The sequence below is a fragment of the Syngnathoides biaculeatus genome, chromosome 7, assembly GCF_019802595.1.
Source record: "Syngnathoides biaculeatus isolate LvHL_M chromosome 7, ASM1980259v1, whole genome shotgun sequence".
NCBI lineage: Eukaryota > Metazoa > Chordata > Actinopteri > Syngnathiformes > Syngnathidae > Syngnathoides > Syngnathoides biaculeatus.
In genome coordinates, this window is record NC_084646.1 from 8,283,061 (window position 1) to 8,309,320 (window position 26,260).

General features: G+C 43.6%; 3 protein-coding genes across 6 annotated transcripts; 1 reads left to right on the forward strand and 2 right to left on the reverse strand.

The window, feature by feature from the left end:
* Positions 1-122: 122 nt before the first annotated feature.
* tmem45a (transmembrane protein 45a) lies at positions 123-6,685 on the reverse strand. Its single transcript, XM_061826245.1, has 6 exons — positions 6,336-6,685; positions 3,368-3,577; positions 3,087-3,299; positions 2,474-2,658; positions 1,441-1,583; positions 123-723 (listed from the first exon to the last, which is right to left on the reverse strand). Exons 2-6 carry the CDS (start codon positions 3,561-3,563, stop codon positions 627-629), a joined length of 834 nt encoding a protein of 277 aa, XP_061682229.1. The 5' UTR covers positions 3,564-3,577; positions 6,336-6,685; the 3' UTR covers positions 123-626.
* A 1,110-nt stretch (positions 6,686-7,795) lies between these two features.
* Positions 7,796-13,994, reverse strand: lnp1 (leukemia NUP98 fusion partner 1). Of its 4 annotated transcripts, none has more exons than XM_061825484.1 (5): positions 13,641-13,994; positions 11,698-11,943; positions 10,650-10,757; positions 10,198-10,292; positions 7,796-8,412 (listed from the first exon to the last, which is right to left on the reverse strand). In XM_061825484.1, the coding sequence occupies exons 1-5, from the start codon at positions 13,839-13,841 to the stop codon at positions 8,208-8,210; spliced, it is 855 nt and encodes a 284-aa protein (XP_061681468.1). In that variant the 5' UTR covers positions 13,842-13,994; the 3' UTR covers positions 7,796-8,207. The 4 variants fall into 4 exon arrangements, 3 of the variants coding, with proteins under 3 accessions (XP_061681468.1, XP_061681470.1, XP_061681469.1); XR_009795796.1 differs by having other exon boundaries at positions 8,306-8,412; positions 10,013-10,292; XM_061825486.1 differs by lacking the exon at positions 10,198-10,292.
* A 4,472-nt stretch (positions 13,995-18,466) lies between these two features.
* Positions 18,467-26,174, forward strand: tomm70a (translocase of outer mitochondrial membrane 70 homolog A (S. cerevisiae)). Its single transcript, XM_061826067.1, has 12 exons — positions 18,467-18,835; positions 19,925-20,098; positions 20,638-20,764; positions 21,147-21,256; positions 21,390-21,538; positions 21,690-21,897; positions 22,181-22,315; positions 23,283-23,390; positions 23,464-23,580; positions 23,665-23,762; positions 24,140-24,262; positions 25,135-26,174. Exons 1-12 carry the CDS (start codon positions 18,596-18,598, stop codon positions 25,286-25,288), a joined length of 1,743 nt encoding a protein of 580 aa, XP_061682051.1. The 5' UTR covers positions 18,467-18,595; the 3' UTR covers positions 25,289-26,174.
* Positions 26,175-26,260: the final 86 nt, after the last annotated feature.

Genomic DNA, 26,260 nt, shown 5'->3' on the forward strand with positions numbered 1-26,260 from the left:
GCAATATCGCGTCGGAGAATGATAAAACCTGCACGTCGTAATCTTTCGACTTAAAACCTTTGAAGTACCCGATTTTTGTATGAGTAGAGCTTGATCGAGAACTCTAGCGAGGCTTTCGCCGTGTGGTTTGTCGAGAACAGATCTCGTTTTGAGAAATTTGGTTTGCCGAAATTGTCCGCGTTGCAGGAGTCAAATACTAAGGGCATAATATTTGTGTGGATAATATTTGAGAGAAAATAAGGGGAAAAAATGAAGCACGTGGAGTGTACATTTTTAGTACATCCTCCACTGCACGAATACGCTCCCGCCGTTTGATTTCGACGTGACATATCTTTTATTAGTGTCGTACAATAACCCAACAAACATCAAGAGACTGCGATAAAGTGCATGTCACCATTAAATACTGTTATTATTTCTTAACACTTCTGTTGCTACATAAATAGATGCGTTGTTGCTTGTCCAAGAGCAAAAATATTAGCGCGTAATGACATCAAATGAGAAATCGGACAGCTTGGCAAAGAAGGGCGCCGCTCGGAAAAATCCGCCACAGCCACGAGACTGCTCGCGCCTCAAACGTCCTATCCCTGATTTTGAATGATGAGCAGCGCGGTGGAGAAGCGTCCGCTTCACACCGCCTCGTCCTCCGACTCGGGGTCCTTGTCGCCGCGCTTGAGCAGGCCCATTTCCACCGCGGGGGTCTTCTTAAGTCGGGAGCGCACCGCACTGTTGCAAGGAGGAGGACGACGTTAGCGTCATTTCAACTTGGATAACGAATAAATTATTTCCATATGTAACCCATTGAAACCTTGCCACCTCCTAACACTAATAAGTCACATGACTCCCCGAGAGGGAAAATGGCTACCATAATTTCTCGTGTATAATGCTCACCCATGTATAATAACGCAATGTTTTCCAATCTTTACAGAGCCAAGGCAGATATTTTACAATTGAAAAATTCCACGGCACACCAACAAAAGTAAATGGCACCAAAAATGGATCGACTATTTACTGTATGTACTTCCTGCCATCTAATAGAAGATGATTTTTTTTCGTTCTGTCTGTCACTGGCATAAATAGATGAATAAAGATACATTATTTCTTGGAATAATTTTTTTTTAGCGATTACATAAAATTGGATAACTTCCCACGACACACCTGAAGAGCGCTCACAGAAAACTAATGTACCCTGGCACACAGTTTGGGAATCACCGTAATATCGCACCCCCAAGTTCAAGCTATGTATAATCCATTTTCCATCCCTATACCCATGTATAACGCGCAATATTGTCTTTTGGCAATTTTGGGTGAGAAAAAAACGGATGAAACATTATTCACTGTGTAGCGAGGCACTTTGAAGGGTCAGGAAATGTACAAGCTGTATATTGACTCATTTCCAATGTGTCATTCACAAATTATGTGCGTTGCGTTGCTTATCCTCACCAGCTGACCAGGCAGTAGAGCAGGCCGACGGCCAGCATGGCGAAGGCCATGTGCCACGAGTAGCACATGGTGATGAACATCACGTTGTCGTGGTCCTTGGGGTCCCACGGGGCACCGCTGGGAGGGTACAGCACGTAGCCGATCTGAGACGCAAACACGACAGAAAGAAAAGTCGGACGGCTGCTTAGCGGCGCCACACACGAGCGACTCTGCTGGGAAGTTGGCAATATTAAATACTTTGTACTTGGTTTCTGTAGTTACTATAATTGGATTTTTCCTGGTGTCTGTAATTTACGAGAGCGTTATTTTTCTTGAAAACTGACACGTTCCTTTTACCCTTCGCTTTTGTCATAATCAAAGGCCATTTTGAACCTCGGCTGATGACGATGTAGAAAAAAAAAAAAAATGAAATGTTGATTTGACATGAGTATCTCTGCTCTGCAGACAGAGCGTGAGTACCATAATTTCCGGTCTACAAATTGAGACTTTTTCCACATGCTTTCAACCCTGCGGTTTATGCTGTGATGCAGCTAATTTGTGCATTTTATTTTTCTAACGGCCGCAAGGGGGCGCTCGAGGGGAAAAGGCAAGAGTGAGACCGGTGGAATATATGTGTCGAGGAAGTGACTTTTAGCGCTATGCTAGCGTGTTGCTGCTGTGTAACTGCCACGTGTCTGTGACTTTTACCGGTAGGTTTTTTTAGATTGGGCCTTTTAGCGCTGTGCCAGCATGTTGCTGCTGTGTTACTGGCGTGTCACAGTGATTTTTACCGGTAAGTTTTTTTTTTTTTTTTGGAACCGGCACTGTTTGCGCCGCACCAGCGTTAGCGCCACGCCTGTGTTAGCGCCACGCTAGCGTTAAACTTTGTGTACCATCTTTCTTTGTAAATATCTCGTGTTTCAACGTGGGTTTCAATGTGGGCACTTGCGGCTTTTACACAGCTGCGGCGTACGTATGTACCAAATGGTATTTCCATTACAGATGTACTGGGTCCGCTCTGTAGGCCGGGAATTACGGTACTTTTGCCACGCACCTGCCAGAACCAGCTCCCCTGCAGCATAGTCAGGGCACAGCGTAGCAGCTCCAGGAGGATGTTGCCCCTGTGGAAAAGTTCCAGGAAGGCCACCAGGGCCCCCCCGAAGACAGCGTAGAGCAGGAGGATATGCAAGTGCACGTCCAGCATGGTCCGGCCGTGGAGGTGGTACAGGAACAGGAATCCTGTAAGAACAACAACACCTCATCTTCTCTGGAGTAGTTTTGGCGAGTGCCAACTATCATTTTGTGCTGCACTATCATTTGCGACGCTGCATTGCGCAGGTGAGTTTTAGCAAAAAGGAACGCTAACGATGACAACCTAACCCACTCCCCACCCTTAAAACATTGGTGTCAAACTCGTCTTTGTCACGGGCCACTTTGTACTTACGGTTTCCCTCAGAGGCCCGTTACGACTGTGAAACCATACACATCTTTAGATAGTAAACAACAATCATAAAAGTTGATACATGTGATTTGCCTGCGCAAGCCACGGAAAATCATTTGGCGGGCCGGATCTGGCCCCCGGGCCTTGAGTTTGACACCTGTGCTTTAAAATATTCTAACCCAGCATAAACCCTAATCCTTAACGCTAAAATTATGCCACGTTTTACCCTCGTTAAAGAAGGCGACAGCCATCAACACCCTGTCCAGGGCGAGGGGGGCGGCCTCCGTGGTGTGCACGATCAAGGACACGCATCCCGCCAGGCCGAAGAAGAGATACATGGTGGCGTGTTGCCAGTTCATCAGGTCTTTCCACTGGTTCTCCGCAAAGTCGTACAGCCTGAGTCGCGGCCCGTCGTTTAAGAACTGCTCGGCGAGCATCCCTGGACCCAAAAACAGTGGCGGTCAACCGCGGCGGTCAGTCGTCACCGTCGCGACCGCTTACGCTCACCCGCTAACGAGAAAAAGAGGACAAGCGTGCTCTCGACGACCTCCAGGCGGCGGTGTGCCGCTCTGCCGCTCAGCCGGGTGGAGCCGATGCTTTTGTTCCGGCGGATGGCGTGCCACAGCGAGTACTTGGCCGTCCACCAGAGGCCGCCCAGCAGGAAGAAGCTCCCGGGAAGCGCGTGGCCCTTGAAGCTTCCCATGGCGCTAAACCGGCCTTGGATAACGTAACAAAATCAGAAGACGGCCATGATGTACAGGAAAAGAATGACGAACCAGTTGACAAGGACAGACATATCTAGTGTAATTATGGCTTTTACTGATGGACAAAACTGCATTCAAACTTTTAGTTTTGCTGTTGTGAGAACACATTTCCCAAAATGTCACCATTTTTTTTTTTAAAAGGACAAAAAAAAAAAACCCCCAAACATTTTCTTTGCCGCTTATCCTCACAAGGGTCGCAAGGCATGCTGGAGCCTATCCCAGCTGTCAACAGGCAGGAGGTGGCGGGGTACACCCTGAACTGGTTGGCAGCCAATCGCAGGGCACATAAAGACAAACAGTCGCACTCACAATCACACCTACGGACAATTTAGAGTGTCCGACTAATGTTGCGTGTTTTTGGGATGTGGGAGGAAAAGCCACGCAGGCACGGGGTAAACATGCAAACTCCACACAGTCGGGTCTGGGATCGAACCTGGGACCTCAGAACTGTGAGGCTTTCCGGCTTCTTCACCGTGCCGCCCAAGTAAGAGTCAAGAAAGACCAAAAGACAAAAACTTGGTCACAAATGTCAAAAAACTTGTGCAAAATTTTTAAAAAATGACAAAATGCTGCCAGGAAACAGCATATAATAATAAAAGAACAGAAAAAAGATAGCAAAAAATATTTTAAAAGGGGGGGGGGCAATATATAAACTAAAAGGACAACAACAACAACAAAAAAAAGATTAAAAATTAACAGAAGTGTGACAAACAAACACATAAAAGCATGACAATAACTGATCATCTTCACAAATATAAATAATAATGTAAAAATAATAAAAAAAACATCTAAAAAATGATATGTTAAAACAATGAAAAAAAATGTGGACTGAATTTGTCTATGCCTATTTTCAAAGCAGCTTATCCTTACAAAGGTCACTACAAGGAATATGCAAGCTTCGTTGTTGTGGCTCGGCACAAACAAAGCAAACCTTCGCTCTTGATGGGATTTTTCATGCAACCTGCTTGATTTGATTGCGTGAGCATCTATTTTGGGGGGATGGAGCGACAGAGGTTACCTTTTGAAAAGAGAGCACACTCAAACATGAGTAGATGTTTGTTCCTAGCAGCGACCGAACCCCCCCCGACCCCGCATGGATGCAACAAGACCGTCCCCATGGAAACCGCTCAATTCTATCACAGCCATAGAGGCGGGGGCTTACAAATGAGGAGTATGTTATTTTCCCCCTGTTAATTATGAAAATGAAATATAATTGGCAGCAAATGTCAATTAAAAACTCAATGATTAGACATCACGTTTTGTTTCTTGAGATACAAGTGACCTACCTGACTTACAAGTGTTTTTGCGATACTAGCCATCAATTTTTACTTGCAAGAATTTTAGATACGAGCGCTATACGGCGCTTTTCCTTAAGGGTTACTGTCAAATTAAACCAAACCAAAAAAAGGGGGCATGCTGTGTATCAAAAACAACCACATCGAAGGAATATATTCTTTATCCTCTGCAAAGAATGACAAATGAGATATATATATATATATATATATATATATATATATAGGCAGCACAGTGGTTTTCTCCGGGCACTCCGGTTTCCTCCCACATCCCAAAAACGTGCAACATTAATCGGGGACTCTAAATTGCCCCTCGGTGTGATTGTGAGCCTGGCTGTTTGTCTCAATATGCCCTGCGATTGGCCGGGAAACAGTTTAGGGTGTGCCCCGCCTCCTGCCCGTTGACAGCTGGTATAGGCTCCAGCACTCCCAGCGACCCTCGTGAGGATAAGCGGCTAGGAAAATGGATGGATGGATGGATGGATGGATCTCAAGGTACTACTGGGCTACTTACAGACCTACAGTCACTGGTGCACTTTTCAGCAATTTATTGAAAGAACAAAAACACGCAAAAAGACAGACTCCCGCAAGAACAGCTGTCAGCCACAACTCACACCGAGACATTCACACACAGACTGGCCGAGGCGACTCGGCACTCCACCAGATGCACGCGCACGTTCACGGATACTACATTACGTATAGTATTTTAAATATCCATGATCTACTGGCAACTTGTTAATATAGCATTCAAATTTGTGTTACAATTAAAATGTTTAAAGTGTGTTTTAATATATATAAATGTCTTTCAAGATGGTGAGAGTGCTAAAATTATAAAATGTTTCATAATCTTTTTCCATAATCCAAAATCAGATCCAGCCTACTTGTGAGCCTAATGAGGATAAGCAATATAGAAAAAGGACTATTGGATGGGCAAAAAGCAAATAGAATAACAACCAATTAATGTAAAAATAACCAGAAATGCGTTTTTATGTTATAAAAATGCTATGGAAAAAAACTTTAAAAACTGCAAAACAAGTGGAAGGTCGCGTTGTATAAGTGCAACAAGTGGAGGCATTTTATTCAAACATTTTTCAATTCAGGTAATACTTGGAAAAAATATGAAAAAAGTCAAATTAATGGTTACGTTAGCTCGGATTTTCTGTAAAATATTACTTAAAATGTTTAAAACGTGTGAAAATGTACCGTATGTCCTCATTTTGTAGGAATTTTGTCAAAACCAAGATTTTTATTTTTTTTTTAACACTAGCAACGTTAACGAAAAGACAAAAAGTTGGAAAGAGTTTTGTGGGGCTCAACTTTTCTTTTTTTCCTTTTTAAGTAAGTTTAAAAGCACATACAAAAGCGCTGCATCCTAAATAGTGGAAAAACAATAAAAAGGAGGGGGTGCGTGGTTCTTACCCTGAGCAGCTTTGTCTCGGGATGTTTCAAAAATAAAAAGTTAGTAAAGTTAAAAATGAAAACATTTTCAATTTTACATCATTTGTCCAACTGTTTTCATCGAAGTACACATCAACCCTTTTAGTGTAAAAAAAAAAAATCCTCTTCGGCTCCGACCCGTTCACAACATCTTTTTCCCCATTTTCTCCCCGAGAGCTGCCATTGGTCGGTAGCCGTCACCGACGTCACAATTTCGAACTGCCATTGGCTGAAACGCACATCAATCTTGAGTTTCCACGTGTGCACTTTTTCTCCGCCTGCTTAGAGGCAAGAAAAAAAAAAGAGATTCCGGTTTTCGACTGCCGAGTAGAACCGAGCAGAAACGAGACCCGCTGCACGTACACAGCAGCCGGGTGGGGGGAGTCCTTTGTCCACTTCGGCGCCTCCCCTCTGCTGTTTCACACCCAAATGAGGCATTAGTTGGACTCATGAGCGATGTAATTCGCGTGGAGGGTTATTAAGTTCGTGGTCTGGGGCGGGGGAGTTACAAAAAACGAGGTGTTCATGAAGGCAACACCTGTTTAGCAAACTGGAGGAAACATGGAAAGATAATCAAGACAACCATTAGGAATCAAAACCTGTTTATTTCCCCAAAAATATGAATACATTTACTCATATATAACAAGAAAAACACAGAAACTATCATTTCAACTTAATAATAAATGAAGTAATTGTTGTCCCACACTCCTGGGCTGTGTTGCGAGTCATTCACGAACATACCCGGTAAAAACTATGACGACATTTTTATGTAGTCGACTATATTAAAGCACACTAAAAATCATGTTCATGGAGCAAGGAATGAGTGAAATTAATTCAAACACAGCGAAGGAAATAATCGCTTCCTCATAACAGTGGGGTTAATTAATTTTTTAGGCTACTTTTTATATGGTGGAGTAAATAGTACACAAAAAAATCTAGTATATATCACATATTTTTTTTATTGAAGAAATCAGCATTAAACTAATCGAGACCAAGTCCTGCCGCAAAGATCCCAAAATCTGAAAACATTTGATTTCATTTTGGTTTATCTAAATGAAGCTCCTCCCCTTGGGTCAACATAGTTGTTTGGCACTAAGATGCCATCAGATGACACCAAAGAAATATTTTGATTCTCCGTGTATGGAAGTAAATATGTGCCACCGGGATTTTAATTTGAAATGCCACAGAAAACAGGATTTAAATTTGACAAGTGATCACATTTTCAATATTATTATTTCAATGTTAACAATTCAACTGGCTACAATTCGGTATCTGAAATTCACCGTCCGTGCAACCAGGCAGGGTTACTTCAGGTCAGAACCGAACAACCAGCCAATCGCAGTTACGCATTCTTAGTCACGTGACGTGACATACTAAGAAAGCGTAACTGGATTGGCTGGCTGTTCGGTTCTGACCTGAAGTAACCCTGCCTGGTGGCGCAGACGGTGAATTTTAGACAGCGAATTGTTGCAACTATTGTAAATGTGATCACTGCGTCCCTGTAGCTCAGTGCTTAGAGCACTGGTTTGGTAGACCAGTGGTTGTCGGTTCGTATCCCACTGCCTGAGAAGGGCTGCGTCAGGAAGGGCATCTGGTGTAAAAATTGTGCCAAACATATATGTGCATTCATCTGAGATGACTCGCTGTGGCGACCCTGAAAGGGACAAGCTGAAAGAAACTTACTATTGTGAATGTGATCACTTTATTTCAAATTCAAATCATGGTGGCACATATTTACTTCCATATTCATGTAGCTTTTTGGCCTGACCACCAAAAAAAAAAAACAAAGCGCATTTCCTCTTCGCTCAAAAATCAGATAATAGGTGAACTGGTAAATTTGCTGTATTATTTCTGTCAAGGGAGGGAGGATTTCCATGCAGGGGGACGGTGGAGTTGTGCAGCAAATTGGCATGCAGGCCAGAAGAAAGGCGGGTTGCGGGTTTGGGGGTCTCTACGGTACTTTGACGCGGGACGAGGACCAGTAGAGGGGCTTGGGCATGGACACCATAACGCGACACGTGGGACATGTCTGTTTCTTCCACAGCCACTGCTCCATGCACTGAAACACATTATGGGAAAAAAAAAAAAAAAGTATTTGTTATTTTAACAGCAGCGTAGCGCTTAGCCCGTGTGCCTCACAATCAAAAGGTTCTGGGTTTAAATCTCGGTTGTGACTTGGTCGTTAAACTGCTGGTTCAAACTTAACTTGAGTATTTTACTAACTTTTTTCTTCTCGTCTTTAACAGCACCAAACACAAACACTAAATCGGGATTGACAACAATTATGAGACACAACTCGCATCCAAAATATTCTCTGCAAGTGAAAATGAATAGTATAAATATACACTGAGGAAAGAGTAGATGTCGGGTTTTACATTTGAATATTTCTTCCATGAAATTCCATGAATTCATTTCATAGTTTTTGTCTTGGCTGCATATGAGAATGCCAGATAATTATTATTTTTTTTTTGTCCAATAGGATTTCAGCAATCTTGTGTTGCCATGTCAGTCTAATCTGCCCGGGAACTGCACAATCAGCATTCCTGCGCCGTGGAATTTCAACCCTCAACAACTGGACTTTTTTCAGATTTCAAATCGCCGGTCCTTTGATGACATCACAGTTTTTCTCATGTGTGATTGGTTGGTGGGAGCAAAACTCGTAACAGGCGTATGAAAACGCGTTTTAACAATCTGCACGCTTGAATATATTTCATAATCAGCATCTCTGGAGAGTACATTGGTTTTTGTGTGTGTTTTTGTGACGTTACTACTGTAATTTCCGGCAACTTTTTTCCACGCGCTTTCAACCCTGCGGTTTATGCGGTGATGTGGCTAATTAATGCATTTTTTCTAACGGCCGCAAGGGGGCACTCGAGCGGAAAAGGTAAGAATGAGACCAGTGGAATATATGTGCCGAGGAAGTGACTTTTACCTGTGCCCTGTTAGTGCTGCACTAGCGTGTTACTGGCATGTCTGAGTGATTTTTACCAGTATGTTTTTTTTTTTAACCAACCCTGTTAGTGCGGTGGAGCTAGCGTTAAACCACAGGTGTCAAACTCAAGGCCCGGGGGCCAGATCCGGCCCGCCGCATGATTTTATGTGGCCCGTGGAGGCAAATCATCCGCGTGAACTTCCGTGATTCTTGTGGAAATCTGTACCAAAATTTCAAAGTCACACATCATCAATGATAACATTGAGATATTATAAGTATTTTGTGTTAGCAAACATGAACAGTGTATGAAAAACCCTATTACACTTGTTCTCCGATTCATAACTAGTGTAAATATGATGAGGCGATTAAAGATTATGGTTTTAGTCATAACGGCCGTCTGAGGGAAACTGTAACTACGATGTGGTCCGTGACAAAAATGAGTTTGACACCCCTGCGTTAAACTCTCTGTGTACCGTATTTGTAAATATCGCATGTTTCAAAGCCGGTTTCAATGTGGGCACTTGCGGCTTTTACACGGCTGCGACCTATGCAAGTACCAAATGGTATTTCCTTTACAAATGTACTGGGTGAGGCTTATAACCAGGTGGGCTCTGTAGGCCTGGATTTACGGTAGTTAAATATTGATTGTGAACTTTTTCATATAATGTAAGTGGCACTGTTATATGACATTTTTGTAAAGTATTTGATGGTTTATAATAATCGTGACCTCTTGCGGTATTAAAAGGTGGATTACGCCAGGTGAATCGCCACCGAAAGGGAACGAGGCGGACGGGTCGCCACCGTAGAGTTCTGGCGAGAATTTAGCGGTGCCTGCGCAGAGAAAGCTGCCGTCGGAACGTGTATTGCTGCTGGTGCTGTTGTTGCTTTTGCTGCTGCGTCTCGTCCGCCGACCTCCTCCTGCCGCTCGGGACGATCTTCGCCGGGCAGACCGCCGTCATCTCGCCCCCGCTGCCGCCGCCGCCGCACGGCTCGGACCTGCGAGCGGCCTTCCGTCCCGGCGCCGCCGGCCAGATTAAAGTGAGTGTGATTGATTTCACAGCAGGAGGCGTCATGCGTGTCATGCTGGCATGCTGGGAGCAAACATGCAAGGTTTTTGGATAAAAAGTTTCTTTTACAACTTTGCTTTTAGCTTTGCCTCCGTAAAGCTTATCGACAGTGCATGTTGGACAAGACGAACCAGAGTTAGGGGTCCAAAGAAGGGTTTTGGATGGGTCTTGGATAAGATTGGCGTTGCAAATTAGGGTTTTCATGCCAGGGCTACGTCTTAAAATTTGTGTTTCCAGACAGACGTGCAGGGGGTCAAGAACAAGGTTGTTCTGCAAGCGAATCGAGAAAAGCGTCACCTCCTTGTGGAAGGCGTGCGCACAGTGCAGGTCTTGAACGGCCCCGCCGCCGCCGCCGCTTTTGTACATGTTGTCATGGCACAGCAGACACAGCTTGGCATCGTCATTCTGAAAGGCGGGGTGGGGGTGGGGACAAAACAAAAGATTCGGCGTTCTTGAGCCACAAAGCCAACAGGAAACGCACTGGGTTGTCTGCCACTTCATTAGGTACGCCCGGACAATCGGATCAATCCATTACATCAGCAGCTCCGTCGGAAAACCGAACGTGGCTTGAAACCCAAAGCCTGATTTGAAACTCATTTGAAACCATGACGAAGACTTGAAACTTCAAACCCCAAACCATGGGTGTCAAACTAAAGGCCCGGGGGCCAGATCCGGCCCGCCGCATGATTTTATGCGGCCCTCGGAGGCAAATTATCTGCGTGAACTTCCGCGATTCTTATGGAAATCTTTACCAAAAAGTCACCTATCATAAATGGTAACATTGAGATATTATAAGTATTTTTGTGTCAGCAAACAGGAACAATGTTTGAAAAAAAGCATTACGCTTGATCGCTGACTGGTGTAAATATGATGGTTTTAGTCATAACTGCCCTCTGAGGGAAACTGACACTACGATGTGACCAGCGATAAAAATGAATTTGACATCCCTGCCCTAAACTGTCTAGACTTGAACCCCTACTTTGAAAACCTTAACCTTGTCCTGAAACCATACTTTGGAACCCTAACCCCAATCTCAAACCCAAACCTGAAATCTTAACCTGTGTATAAACCATAATTCAAAAATCTAACCATTGTTGGACACCCTTAATCGAAACCATAACGCTGACTTGAAGGCTTAACTTTAATCCTTAACTCTGACATAAACGTCAAGTTTGGGTTTCAAACCAGCGTTGTGGCTCGAAGCAGGGCTCCGAATTTGAGTTTAAAAGGAAGGTGACAGGTTCAAATTAGGTTTCCAAAACTGGGATACAGCTTTTAGTTATGGTTTTAAATCAGGGTTCGGGATAGAAATGTGGTTTTCAAATGAATCTTAAGTCCAACTCACCAGTGACAGGCTGCAATTATCTTGAAGACAAAGTCTTTTTTGGAAGGATTCTGCCAGTTCCGGGATCGTGCCGATACGGTTCTCCGGGACGGCCGACTTGGGACGACCGTTTTCATCCAAAGAGGTCCGCCGAGCCCTCTGGTGGGGTCTGACCTCCACCTTCTCCTCTCGGACCTTGGCGTGGCTTGGCGCCGGCGCCATGGTGGCGGCGTGCAACCGGTTCAGCTTCATGGCGTCAAGCTGAGACTGTGAAGAAAGATAATCATTATACAGACCATTTATTTATTTATCGACGAGGTTGTGCTTTTGTAATATCTAAGAATAAACTTGCACCTTTTGAGCATAATTGTGCTCGGTCTCATTTTTAGTAAAATATTTCCACACACTTGAGGACCGCTAATTTCCTGCGCTGACTGACTGCCTGTTGATATCAGTGCAGTGCCCGTGTTGTTAATGCCAAAATATGTATTTAATCGACTTTCGACTACAGTCGCCGGTGCGCAGTCGACGCGCCAACTAGTCGGTTCAACCCCGATAAAAAAACCCTTTCAGGGTCGTCTGATTATTGCAGTGTGATCGAAAAAAAAAACCACAGGAAATGGCCTGAATGAGGATTTTAGCCTTCTCCTCTCCTGCAAAAGTTTGAATGTGCGACGTTTCGTTGAAAGGAAGATTTATCGTGAGCCGAATTGCGTGGAAGGGAGACAGAACATTAACTTAAAAATTCAAACACGGTTAACATGATGGACTGTAGTTTACTAACTTTTGTCGCTCGGATTAATGGCTCAGATCTGCTCTTTCTACGGTGTTAGCTAGCTAGCAAGCTAGCCAATATGTTTCACTAAATTACTCAGACAACCTAGCCAAACATTATAAAACCTGTTAGAAAAAGTCTTCCTCAAACCTAATGATGGACGTACGCTGGAACCAAAAGACCTTCACCTACACACCTTTTAAGTGCTTTTAGGTGACAGAAAAGTGATTTATTAATCGTTATCTTTGGCTGAAAACAATAACAAAACACGCTTGAGGTTGTGCCATTAGTTAGACCACAAAAAACTGTAGGGATTTTGTCAATTTCCTTCAAAATACCGAAAATGAATCCCGTTTCAAATGACATGCAACAGATTTAAAACTTTGGCGGCGAGAAGAAGCCTTGTGGATTTGGCAGAGTCACTTGTGTAATGTTTGCTATCGTAGCTTGTTGTGGCTAAATGGAGCTAATCCCCGCTAAGAATTGAAGCACAATAGCGATAATCTAATTGTAAGATCTTAATGAGTGTGCATGATGCTAAAACGGCCTTACAACATCATTTTTTTTTTAGCCGTACTTAAGGGTTCAAAGTAAAGTTTTAAATTAGAATTTGATCGCAGGCGTTCAAAACAGGGTTTCAAGTTCAGGAAAGGGGTTCAGACAAATGGTTATCGGTTTCAGAAAAGGTCTTTAAGTCTATGTTAGAGTTTACAATTAGGGCATCGATTCAGGGTTGTGGTTTCAAACTTGGTTGTGCCTTTCAAATTACGGTTGATCACACAAACGAGGGTTAAGGTATCAAATTAGGGTTTCAAGTCACATTTAGGGTTTCAAACTAGGCTTCGTCTTGCAAATTAGGCTTGCGGTCCGAGTTCATTTTGCAAACAAGCGTTGGGCTATCAAGTTAGGGTCTCGCACCTGGGTTAGGGTTTCAAATCAGTTTCCAGCTCGGGGTAGGGTTTCAAACTCTGCTTGAGGTTTTATATTCGGGTTTCACGACAGAGTAGGTGGATCAAAAGTGGGGTTTCAAGCCAGAATTAGGGTTTCAAAGCAAGTTTTCAAATTAAAGATGCGAAGATGGGTTTTAAGTCAGGACGAGCGGTTCAGTCTTTGGTTATGGTTTCAAATTAGGGTTTCAAGCCAGGGTTACCCAGCAAACCTGGCTATGGAGAGACGGTGTCTTTCTTACCACAGTGGGAAGTGACGCCCTCCGATCAACTCTGGTCTTGGCGGGTCTCCTAAAACTCCGCTTCCTTTCCCGCGAGTGTCCTCCGGCCCCCCCTCCAAACCCTTCGGCTCCGTGTCCCCAGTAGCTGCTCATCCACTTGGTGAAGTTGCCGTCGTCGTCCTCGTCGTCCATGATGATGGCGGGCAGGAGCCTCAGCGACATGACGCTGAACTCCCCGGTCGACTGAACGCCTGACTCGACTGACTGACCGACCGCCTGCCTGCCTGCCCGGCTATTCCCGAGGCATCCCGAAATAACTCTGCACGATCCCTTTTAATCTATTTGACGTGGCCGGCGGAGAGTTTTCACCCCGGAGAGACTGAGGATGGGAGTGTTTTGTTTTTGTTGGAACCCTTTCCGTTCTATTCCAGTTAGCGTCTGTGTGTACCCCCCCCACCCCCCCGGGGGGGGGCAGCTCTGGACTGTGCCCATACTTTCCATGAGTGCGTCAAACATATCAATAATTATGGAGTGCGGCGTGGTCCTGGTATGTAGGACAACTAAACATCAGCTCATAACGCTGCTGTGCTTGTGTGTGAGTGTATGTTTGTGTGTGTTTGCGTGAAAGGAAACTGAAATCGTGAAGAATGATCGTAAACAGGTAGTGAACAATTCTTTGCAATCAAGACGGTTCGGTTTTTTTGCCACTCTCAGGTGAACGTGACTGTCAAACGAAACAAAAAAACGAAGACGCTTCCGTCTAAAACAACCACACGACCCAGCGTTGCATTGTTATAACCCATTGGGGAATGTATATTTGAACACAAACGGTGGGTCAACACATGTAATCAGACAATATACAAAATACCCACAGGCATATGTTCTTTTTCGGCTGTGAAAAAACAGCTAACGTTACGACAGTTCACCGAGTCACGTGCAGTAATCGTGAAACTCATCTTTGTTTGTGTCAGTATGATACGATTATACTGCCCCCAGTGGCTAAGTGAAGCAAACCCTGAGGAAAAACAATGTCTATAGAACTCAAGCAATAAATATGTCATTATCCAAGCCGCTTATCCTCACAAGGGTTGCAGTAAAGCTGGAGCCTATGCCAGCGAGTTTCGGGAGGAAGGCGGACTACACCCTGAACTGGTCGCCAGTCAAGTCGCAGGGCAGATATCGACACCATCACTGAGCGGTGCCCGCAACAAAGGCAGGCGTGTGTACCGCTACACCATCACTGACTGAAGCAATAAATTTCGATTTCTTATTTTTATTATTATGTAGTCATTACTGCAAATTTTGTTCAAATGGAATATCATAGAGTGCTATTTTTCTGATTGAAAAACACATGACAACATCACTTGTTGTTTTGGGGTGAGGCTGGAATGGATTCATGTCATTTCCTTTCATTCTAAAGGGAAATGATGATTTGAGATATGAGTATGCTCGTAGAATGAATTACACTTGGATCTCAGGGCACCATTTTAGCTGGTGGAAAGATATTGTACGACTGTATCGTGCCGAAAGGAAAAGGAAACTTTGCCCACCCCCGACATGCAATATCCTCACTTCACCTCAAAGAGCATCCGCAATTTTTTTTTTTTTTTTTTTTTTTATTGGTTATGTATGCATGTATTTGAATCGTTGCCAAATACACGCTGTCCCATTTAGGTGCTCGGCCCTGCTCGGTCTGGACGCCACTCGATGTTTTTTTTGCCCCGCGGCCATTTGCACTCGCCTTGTGACCGACGCTCGCAATTTGTCAAAGTCAGCCACAGTCAACCCCATCAGGATGAAATAATGTATGTGGAATGATGAGGCGTTGCAGTTCAAATTAAATCATATTCACGAGACTTAGATAATATTAAATTGGATGTCATTTTCTTGCAAGAAGTAACAAAAAGCAGGCAGCAAAATCTGCGTTCACAGCGGGTATTCAAATAATATTCCTCTTTTAAGTCAACCTTTCCCACAAACATTTACAGGTGTCAAACTCAAGGCTTGGAGGCCAAATCGGGCCCGTCAGATCATTTTATGTGGCCAACTAAAGTTAAAAAAAAAAAAAAAAAAAAAGCACTACTAGTACTATTAATTACTACTACGTCATGTTTCTTGCTGAATATTTTTTGTTCTTTTCACTTCTGAAGAAAATCTGAACAAATATTTGAACTCTGAACAGATATCACGAGCATTGTTTCCCCACCAAATCCTTCCGGAACATAAATTGAATGTTACTCGCATGTTGAGGGGGATTATAAAGTGATGTGATTTTCAGAAACAATTATAAGATTAGGGTTAGGGTTTAAGCGTTGGCCTCACAGTTCTGAGGACCCGGGTTCGATCCGGGCCCCGCCTGTGTGGAGTTTGCATGTTCTCCCCGTGCCTGTGTGGGTTTCCCCCACTTCCCAAAAAACATGCAACATTATTTGGACACTCTAAATTGCCCCTTGGTGTGATTGGGAGTGCGATTGACTGATGCCCTACGACTGGCTGGCAACCAGTTCAGGGTGTACCCCGCCACCTCCTGCCCGTTGACAGCTGGGATAAGCTCCAGCACTCCCCAGGACCCTCGTGAGGATAAGCGGCAAAGAGAATGGATGGAAGGATTATAAGATTTTCACAGTCATGGCAGCCTTTTGAGTGAAACCAAAACTACAATGTGGCCCACAAAGAAAATGAATTTGAGACCCCCCGGATTAGTCATTAGTCAGTTTGAAGCAAGTCACGTGAAATTTATGTCAGAATGTACAGAAATGACATTAGTTGGACAGCTGGGATAGGGTCCAGCACTCCCCGAAACCCTCGTGAGGATAAGCGGCTAAGAAAATGGATGGATGTACAGAAATTAATTTATGATTGCTCACATTTCAAGTGTAGTTATGTACAGTGGATCATCATTACAGGCTTGAATTTTTGATGGGCTGTTTATGCTGTTACTAATTCATATTCAACTCAATTTTGTGAGTAATATTGCTTTTATGGTTGGTCTATAAAGCATAATGTATCCTCAAATGATTCATTTGTACTCTGGATTTGAAAAGGCCCCCGAATCAATACGGTCGCTAAATTGTCACACGTGACCGGACACCGTAACCTTTGCGTGTTTGCAGTTAGCATTTTTTCATTTCACGTGTTATACGCGTGACCTTTCCACCATAACATCACGCCGAGTTACTGGTGGCGGGGATGCCAAATTGCACCACTCGTAAGTCAAACATTTCCGAGTCATTTGACCAGCGCAGAGGGACTGAGAAATCAGTTTTAGGTCAGAGGGAGTCAATCAATTTACGCCATCCAAAAGTACCCTGCACGGCACCTCGTGTTTACGAGCATTATAAAATGGTTCATATATTAAGTTATATCTGGCTTTGGATTGAGTGACTAACTGTGTAAACTACATCAAGTTTTTGTTCCATAATCTGATTTGTTTGATTTACGCAAGGTATCTTTTACTCACTGGAACAAAACATCAGATTACGCAAATCTTCCTTTTTTGGGGTTGCACATCGCATAGCGTGTGGACTTGCTACAATTTCAAAGTACGGTCTGGAAACACGGTTTCAAGCCAGTTTTGGGGTTTCATATGACTGTTTATCGCTTGGCTTTGATTAAATGTCAAACTTTGTTTGAAGATCTAGATCTCTTGTAAATGGTTTTTGTTCCCATTACTAAATTTAGGCCAATAATAAAGCCCACAAACACAAAAAGCAGCACTGTCCGAAGTTGACTTGTTGTGCCACTGATCTAAAAAAAAAAAAAAAAAAAAAAAAGACTGGATGGCTCATTGGCCACCAAAACTGAAGTCGCCATCCGCCATCTTGATACTCCCAAAACAACCGTGCCAACCTGTGCAATAATAGCGATTAATTGAGCGACCAAAACTGAAGTCGCCAACCGCCATCTTAGCACTCCCAAAACAACCGTGCCGACCTGTGCAATGACAGCGATTAATTGCCTCACTTTTGTGGCTGTGAGAAAATATTCCACAGGTAAGTTAGAAAGATTTACTTTGACACTGTTAAATTTTGTTCGTAAAGGATTTTTTTTTTATTTCTGATGAACTTAATTCAATTGAACAAAGTTTTGTTTACGGTTGTTGTTGCAAACTGTTGACTCTCTGCGTCACCTTTATAGGCTGACGGTATATTTTCCCAAACTTCTTCAGTAGATAAGCAAGAAAACACATTTTATGTGAATTTTTTGACGAATTTCATAATACGGAACTCTGCAAATTGAATTTGATTTTCAAATGCGAGGAAACAAGTTTAAATTTTCTGTGTGAAATAGGACAACAAATGAACAATGGGTTTAGCATGTATTTTTCTATTGTGAGTCCATATTTCCCAAAATATATCTGATTGGCTTCAATTGTAATGTTTTTTTATGAAAAAAATGCTCATTTTTTTGCTATGTTATGATGATACTGCTTCACAGCGTATTTTTCGAAAAGTTAACATGTCACGGAAATCGGACCCTAGGTCATATGCAAGTTTTCTTGGTAGTTATGGCGTTATATGTATTTCCTTTGCAATTAACGTTTTTTTGGCTTACCAAGTCGAATTAAAAATCTTTCATGTTATCAGAACCGGGAAAATGTCAAGCTCACACGACCAGTTGTAATTCTACATGCCAAACTTTGAGTGAAAACCCTGCAATAGTCCAATTTGTCAACCATGTCCTCGACACGTTTGGGGTGTACCAAGATGGCGACCAACTGGCTTCAACCAATCGACATACCGCTCGATGTGTATGCGCTATCCTGTCTATTTTTTAATTTTTTTTTTTTTTTTTTAGCTCAGTGCGTAGTGCTCGTGAACAGGTTTGGACTACAAATGACGCTACGAAAAACTACATTTACCGCCAGCTTTTATCCCATGAGTCCTCACGGCGTGCGGAGCACGCGAAGAAGAGAGAGACGACTGGCGCAGCGCTGCTAACTAGTCAACCTAGCTAGCCAACCAGGGTCGCTCATCATGGCTGCCTCCAAGCCAGTCGAGCCGCAGTCCGGCACCGGCCTCCCCCGTTGGCAGGTGGCTCTGCTGGTCGGCGCCCCCATCGTCCTGGGGGTGGGAGCCGTGTACCTGTGGAACCGCAGCAGGGCGCAGGGACGGCCGGGGAAAGGCAGCGGCGAGCGGATAACGCCAGAAGGCAGCGCCAGTCCGGAGCAGGGCCAAGACAGCGCCTCGCGAGCCAACCGGGAGCAGGAAAACATGGTACCGCTCGAGAAACTCACTTGACTACGATTTCATTTGACAGCACCGCGTGGGTTGAAAGCACACCGCGGGCCGTGTTTGTGTCATTGTCGCGTAGGTGACGCGGACCCAAGGGCACCTGGCACCAGTGACTGCTACACTCCGGTTAGGGAGGCCATACGCACTCCTTCTATCCACTTATTAAACCAACGAGCTAAAGTGCTAATGCAGCTAACTCATAATAATGTCAATGAAAAGCTTTCATTAGAACTTCGTTCTGAGCACCAAAATTCTTTAAAAAACACAAATATATATAACTAACAATAATGCCAAAACTATCACAATTATATGCATGGTAGTGCACTCTCTTCCTCACGAACAGGACAACTTTGGAAAAACTAGTAGGACAACTCCTTGCTGCTAGTGAACCAATTTGGCTAGTTGTAGTGATAGAGATGCAAAGATAAGTATAGCCATCCAAGGAAAGAGAAATAATTTATAGTGATGCATAAGTGGGAAACAATCTAGTTATTGTTTATGGTATTTCATTGTTATTCCACAATATATGTGAAATATACAGAGGGCTGAAATTACTTTCCCCAGAGGCCAAAAGAAACAAAACCAGTTCAAAGCAAAACAGATAAGTATTGATTTATAATTTCTCTTTCTTATATGGAGCATTGATAGATGAAAGGTCTAGATTCCCATGCCGCAACAATACCATGCATCTAACATGTACACATTCATAAAGTCATCTTACATTCAGTGTCCAGTAAGTAAATTAACAAACTACTTGCGCATGATGCTCATCAATAGCAAAATTAGTGAGGTGACGTCAAACATGCTTTGTGCACATGTGCACTACACAGAAATGGTATTAAGTGACTAAATTGACCTTTTTGCCTTTACACACAGATGTTAGGGAATACTGGCAAATTTTAACAGCAAAATAGACCAGACTGGCAATCATTAGCTGCAGCGCGAGCGAATCAGAAACATTTAGTTTTGCTTTAGATGGCTCACGAGGTGCAATCACGGCTCGCTATCAAAACAGGACATCTCCAAAGCAAACGGAAAAAAAAAAACAACCATTGCGTTTCATCTCTTTAGAGTCCTTTGGATCGGGCCCAAGCAGCAAAGAACAAAGGCAACAAATACTTCAAGGCAGCCAAGTACGAGAGCGCCATCCAATGTTACACCGAGGCCATTGCGCTCTGCCCCTCCGAACAGAAGAGTGACCTGTCGACGTTCTACCAGAACCGAGCGGCGGCCTATGAGCAGCAGGTTGGCACCAAACTCAAATTAACTAAGAAGGAGGATTTTTTTTTTTTTAACATCTGCTTGGGTTGCAAAATATCTTGTTTTAGCACCAATGTTATGATAAATTATAACCCATTAAACAAACAGTGCAACCCTGAATGTTTTACACTTGTTTTTTTGTATGATACTATTAATGAGCACATGGGAAACAATTACACGCTTGCATTTACTTCACATCTCTTAAGAATGTGACAAACTAAATACACTTTTGGGTTCGGGGAAGAGCCACAGAATTATTGAAAGGACAAACATCTGGTGTGTACAATGTCTTTCGCTTAAACTAATACACTCAAACATAGAAATACTAATGCACGCTAAAACCTGGGTTTTGGCGGGAAATAACGGGTCCCACAAGATGGCGCCAAAGCAATATTTTATCTTCATCGTAAAAAACCTAACATCCCCAAGTAAAAGCGAAACACTTCCTCCTTCAGGTTTACACGTGGGTTTTTGTGCTACTCAATGAGGCGCATTTCATGACTTGCGCTTTGCTTTTACCGCAGATGAAATGGACAGAGGTGGTGCAGGACTGCTCGCAGGCGGTGAAGCTCAACCCGCGCTACGTCAAGGCTCTTTTCAGGAGGGCCAAAGCGCTGGAGAAACTAGACAACAAGAAGGAGTGCTTGGAAGGTGAGTGCGTACGTACGTCTGGCCACATTTGAGCTGTAGAGTCTTCCCTCGAGTAGCACTATGCGCCGCCGCTCCAAACCTGTTAAAGTAGGAGTTTTTTGAAAGTTTATTACTATATCGTCCATCCCAAGATGATCAAATGCTCGCCCTGTGGACCAGAACCGGCTCATCAGGGTTTCCAATCCTGCCGGTGAGGATGGAGAGGGTCCACACTCCCCCCCCCACCCCCCCTCTTTTTTATAAGTTTAAATGTGTTCAAAGTGAATGCGGTCTGACTGTATCCCAGCTTCTTATCCGTCGCGAGTGTGTCTTGTACGTATCTGGGGAAAAACAGGAGGAAAGATGGCGTTGGCATTGACGGTTGTTACTTGACTACCTCCAGATGTTACTGCTGTCTGCATCCTGGAGGCCTTCCAGAACCAGCAGAGTATGCTGCTGGCAGACAAAGTGCTCAAGCAGCTTGGAAAGGAGAAGGCCAAAAACAAATACAAGGTATGTACTTTATTAATTTTTTTTATACCTTTGTGGATATATTTTGTCTATATTACTGGTTAAATTCCACATTGTGCTGCTTTTGTGGTGTTTCAACTTTTAAGTATAAGTAACCATTTGACGTTTGTCGTAGAGCCGTGAGCCGATGATGCCTTCACCCCAGTTCATCAAGTCCTACTTCGGCTCTTTCACCGACGACATCATCTCACAGCCGCTGCAGAAGGGCGAGAAGAAAGACGAGGACAAGGACAAGGAGGGCGAACCCTCTGAGGTCACAGCGAGGTACAAGAAAACGTTGGCGCTTTCTTGAGGGGATGATAACGAGCTTCAGTAAAGCTTCCGAATTGGCTATTTTTGCGTCGAAAAAATGTTCCGATTCAATTGTCGGCGTAGTTGGAACACATTTTATAGCCGTTCTGCTCCACCTCCTCAGCTCGGGCTACCTGAAGGCCAAGCACTACATGGAGGAGGAGAACTACGACAAGATCATCAGCGAGTGCACCAAGGAGGTGGACTCGGAGGGCCGCTACACCGCCGAGGCGCTGCTGCTCCGCGCCACCTTCTACCTGCTGATCGGCAACGCCAGCGCCGCTCAGCCCGACTTGGACCGCGTCATCAACATGCTGGAGGCCAACGTCAAGGTACGGCTGCGCGCTGAATAGATTTGGGAATGCTAACAACTTTTCCCTTATACGGTGAGCTGCAGTTTATCGCGGCGGATGCGTTCAACCTCCACCCACGATTGGTTACAATCTATGATACAGAGAGAGCTAATGAAGAGAAACCAATCAGAATATTCAGAATTGATAACTGAAACCCAGAGAAACAGCTGTGGCCCTTAAATGGAGTTGAGTTTGGGCTTATTTATTTTTTTTTAATTCCTTCTTTAAGCTCGTCTCTTAACTTGCTCCTGGTTGTCCACAGCTGCGAGCGAACGCCCTCATCAAACGCGGGAGCATGTACATGCAGCAGCAGCAACCCATGCTCTCCACGCAGGACTTCAACATGGCGGCGGAGATTGACACCCGCAATCCTGACGTATACCACCACCGGGGGCAGGTATGAGCCCGTTGGAACAGCTACTTCTCGTCAACTGTTAGATGTTAGAATTTTAGATTGTCACTACTTGTCGTTCTTATAGATGATTATTATCAGTTTCCTCACTAGAAACATGTAATTGTCGTGTTAGTGAGGACTAAGAGCGTACTAGTGCATGGACCTTAAAGGTCGAGTGTCATGCCTATAGACATTGTAATGAAAAATGCATAGAACATTATTGACTTCAATATCCATACGAAAAAATAAAGCGTTGAGCGCGTCACCCATGCGCAAAGTTGCGGAAGTCTCATTCGACATCCAAGTGGTCGCCATATTGCCTGCATCGTCTGTTCGCTACTTCCCACTGCGACATTCGCCGTTGAAAAGATGCTGTGCCGCCTACTTTGGGACACGGAAGCTCTTTTCAAAGAAGAGAACATCTCACAATCGAGTGAAGTGGCCGGAGCAATATTGCCCTATCGTTTCGAGGCATATTTAGACGATGTGCGGATCACTTCTAACTAACAACAGACTCCCCGACAGTATGTATGAGCCAGCCCGGCCGAAGCCATCCGCCGCGGACAAAATCGAGTGAAGTGACCGGGGCAATATTACCCTTTTGTTTCGAGCCATATTTAGATGATATGCGGATCACTTCTAACTAACATACTCCCAGTATGTACGAGACCGCTTGAGTGGGTGTCTGCTACTGATGTCATTTCCTGCTTCTTCTCGAAAACAAATCCCTTGAGGATTTTCACGGCGTCCATATACGTCGAAATCATGTTGTGGTGTGAAAAAAACGGATGAGTCCATTCCCGCTGCCTTTTTTTTTTTTTTTTTTCATTAATAACATACTAAAAATCATGCATTTCATGACAGTGGCACATTAAGATAGATATCAAAGATAAGGAATAAATGCTGACTTGGCTTTCCATACATAAACACTCACAGAATTGAGGTATGACCGTGGCTTCTTACTTCTTAGCTGAAGATCCTGCTAGACCAGGTGGATGAGGCCGTGGGAGACTTTGACGAGTGCATCCTGCTCAGGCCCGACTCTGCTCTCGCCCAGGCGCAGAAATGCTTCGCTCTCGTGAGTTTCGATGACAGTCTATCGTGTTTGGGTGAAATAATTTGTATTCAAAAGCTACCACCATCTCCTCCAGTACAGGCAAGCGTACACTGGCAACAACCCATCACAAGTCCAGATCGCCATGGATGGCTTCGAGGACGTGATCGGAAGGTTCCCCAAGTGTGCTGAGGGCTACGCGCTATACGCTCAGGTGAGTATTTTGGATGCGACATGAAAAGCTCCGAAGATGGAAGGATGAATGAACAGTTCTAACTTTTTGGCTCCTCCATCTCAGGCTTTGACCGATCAGCAGCAGTTCGGAAAGGCCGACAAGATGTACGACAAGTGTATCGAACTGGAACCGGACAACGCCACTACATATGTCCACAAGGGGTAAGATGGACATAGTTTGAGGTTTTAAAAGCTGACATTGGGCATACCTCAACGTCATGACATTCAATACATCTTTTCAAATTCTGTGGAATGGATATAAAACGCTGGCTGTAATTTAGATTCCAACACATAATTCATCACACCCCTCAAACGCCGCACTGGTTATCCACTTTATTCAGGTTGAAGTAATTCTTAGAACGCTCATTATGCAATATAGTATGCACAAAAGGATCTTTTTGTCAATCATGCACGGACTTTCCTGAAAAGCACGAGAAACTAATTTTTAATGCCCTTTGGCTATATGCACCTGTTCAGCACTTTTGGTTGCTCCTGTTTTTAATATAATAAAAAAATGATTAAACCCTATTTTTGTGAAGTTTATTACAGCTCCAGTGGAAGCAAGACCTGGACCTGGGTCTGGACCTGATCAGCAAGGCCATCGAGATTGACAACAAATGCGACTTTGCCTACGAGACAATGGGAACAATCGAAGTTCAAAGGTGAGGCGACCCGACTGGCTGTATGATGTCGTTAACTAAATTTACACTGCAGCCCCAAGTTCGCAATGCCATTGTAAACGCCGATTCAGTGAACACCGGTGCAGTTATACAGAACTCAGAACTGTGAGGCCTACATTCCACAGCTGCTCCTCCTTTCCTACCTATTTAGTAATACAAAATCAATATTTATCCAATTACCCACCCAGTGAGGTAATCGGTGTCATAATAGATTGTAAACAAAAATGTTAGCTAAATACATAGCGGGTTCTTTGTCTCTGGTCTGACACTTGAGAGTAAGAACTGTACCATAATTTCCGGCCTACAGAGCGCACCTGGTTATAAGCCTCACCCAGTACATTTGTAAAGGAAATACCATTTGGTACATACATAAGCCGCACCTGTGTAAAAACTGCAAGTGCCCACATTGAAACACGAGAGACGCTACAGAGAGTTTTCAAAGTTTTAATACCTTAGCTTAGCTTAACATAGCAACAACACAACACGGTAGCACAAACAGGCCTGGTTTTTATATATCGGTTAAAAAAGCTACACAGCAGCAACACGCTAGCACAGCGTTAACACTAGCACAATTAAAAAAAAAAAAAAAAAAAACACCATACCAGTAAAAGTCTCTTCCTCGGCACATATATTCCACCGGTCCCACTATTACCTTTCCCGCTCGAGTGCCCCCTTGCGACGGTTAGGAAAAAATTCACAAATTAGTCACATCACCACATTAGCTGCAGGGTTGAAATCATGTGAATAGGTTGCGGATTATAGGACGGAAATTACGGTAATTTGTCATTAGCAGTGTTAATGCAGCCTTTTGTTGATGTGAAAAAACAGACAAAGTGAGGGTTACTTTCTTTCAGGGGCAATCTGGACAAAGCGATAGAGATGTTCAACAAGGCCATCAACCTAGCCAAGTCGGAGATGGAGATGGCGCACTTGTACTCGCTGTGCGACGCGGCGTATGCCCAAACGGAGGTCGCCAGGAAGTACGGCCTCAAGCCCCCGACCCTCTAACTCCTGGGGTGGTCTTTCTCAAACTGTTCATTTTTTATTTTATTTTTTTTTTAACGAGTGGGTTGGGTGGGAAAGTGCTGGATTATAATATAAAAAAATATATAATTATAATAAGGATGAGCCTTCCTGCAGATCTAAACGGCATCATGTTTATGTTGTATTCGAAAAAGGGTTTGGAATCCTCCGATTTCCTTTCACAGTGTCGCAGGAATGGTCGTGCACACGCGTCCCAATGACAGTTGCGATAATTTTCAGTGGACTCGTGACCGGTTTTTGGAGTTGACAGACAATACTGTGAGAATTAGTTCAACTACCAAGTGTTTTGTTTTATTATATTGAAACCATATAGCCAAGTATGTAGTACGTGTTTGTAATACTGGGTTGAATTCACGGATGAAGGGCCTGTATGTCAACATTGGAGATTTATTTGGAAGCAAGATTTTTTTTTTTTTTTTTTTAGCATTGAATTGCCTGTTTTCTCTTTTTCTACATTTTGTGCAGCATGTTGACTTTTTCATGTAAATGTTATGCCTGCGCTGTTGGATCGCTACAGGAGAACTCTTGCTATCAGGCTGTCCCGAATGCCTCCTTTTTGTAGCACTTAGATTGCTAACAATTTCAGTTGTCCAATTTTTTTTTAACATGAAAATTCTGTTTTATTTTCTTTTTTTTGCTTATGGGCGGTCCTTCTTTTAAACATGTGACCTGAGCCTTTTTTTCATTGTTTCTCAATTGACAGGCACAAACCTCGTAGGAATTGTCAACTTATTGTAACACCCACTTTTGATTTTGACTGACAGTTTACACTGACATTCTTCGTCTAACTATGGTGACCAAAGTGAAAATAGAACCTGAATCATAATAAAGATAATAATACTGGAAAGACTGAAGTGGTGGCTTTCTTTTCTTTACTGCATCAGTTTTTTTTTTCAGTTGTCATTTTTTTAATTGGACTTGAAGGCACTGAATATT

Bases quoted from the DNA above. Each gene is read 5' to 3' on its own strand.
- tmem45a (XM_061826245.1), bottom strand. From the start codon at position 3,563: ATGGGAAGCTTCAAGGGCCACGCGCTTCCCGGGAGCTTCTTCCTGCTG. The intron at 1,584-2,473 runs GTGCGTGGCAAA...TTTGCGTCTCAG, and splicing joins AGGGGAGCTGGTTCTGGCAG to ATCGGCTACGTGCTGTACCC. The intron at 724-1,440 runs GTGAGGATAAGC...TCCTTGCAACAG, and splicing joins CTCTACTGCCTGGTCAGCTG to TGCGGTGCGCTCCCGACTTA.
- lnp1 (XM_061825484.1), bottom strand. From the start codon at position 13,841: ATGTCGCTGAGGCTCCTGCCCGCCATCATCATGGACGACGAGGACGAC. The intron at 11,944-13,640 runs GTAAGAAAGACA...CTTTCTTCACAG, and splicing joins GGGCGTCACTTCCCACTGTG to TCTCAGCTTGACGCCATGAA. The intron at 8,413-10,197 runs GTCGGCGGACGA...AATGTGTTTCAG, and splicing joins GTCCCGAGCGGCAGGAGGAG to TGCATGGAGCAGTGGCTGTG.
- tomm70a (XM_061826067.1), top strand. From the start codon at position 18,596: ATGGCTGCCTCCAAGCCAGTCGAGCCGCAGTCCGGCACCGGCCTCCCC. The intron at 21,539-21,689 runs GTACAAGAAAAC...CCACCTCCTCAG, and splicing joins CCCTCTGAGGTCACAGCGAG to CTCGGGCTACCTGAAGGCCA. The intron at 21,898-22,180 runs GTACGGCTGCGC...GGTTGTCCACAG, and splicing joins TGCTGGAGGCCAACGTCAAG to CTGCGAGCGAACGCCCTCAT.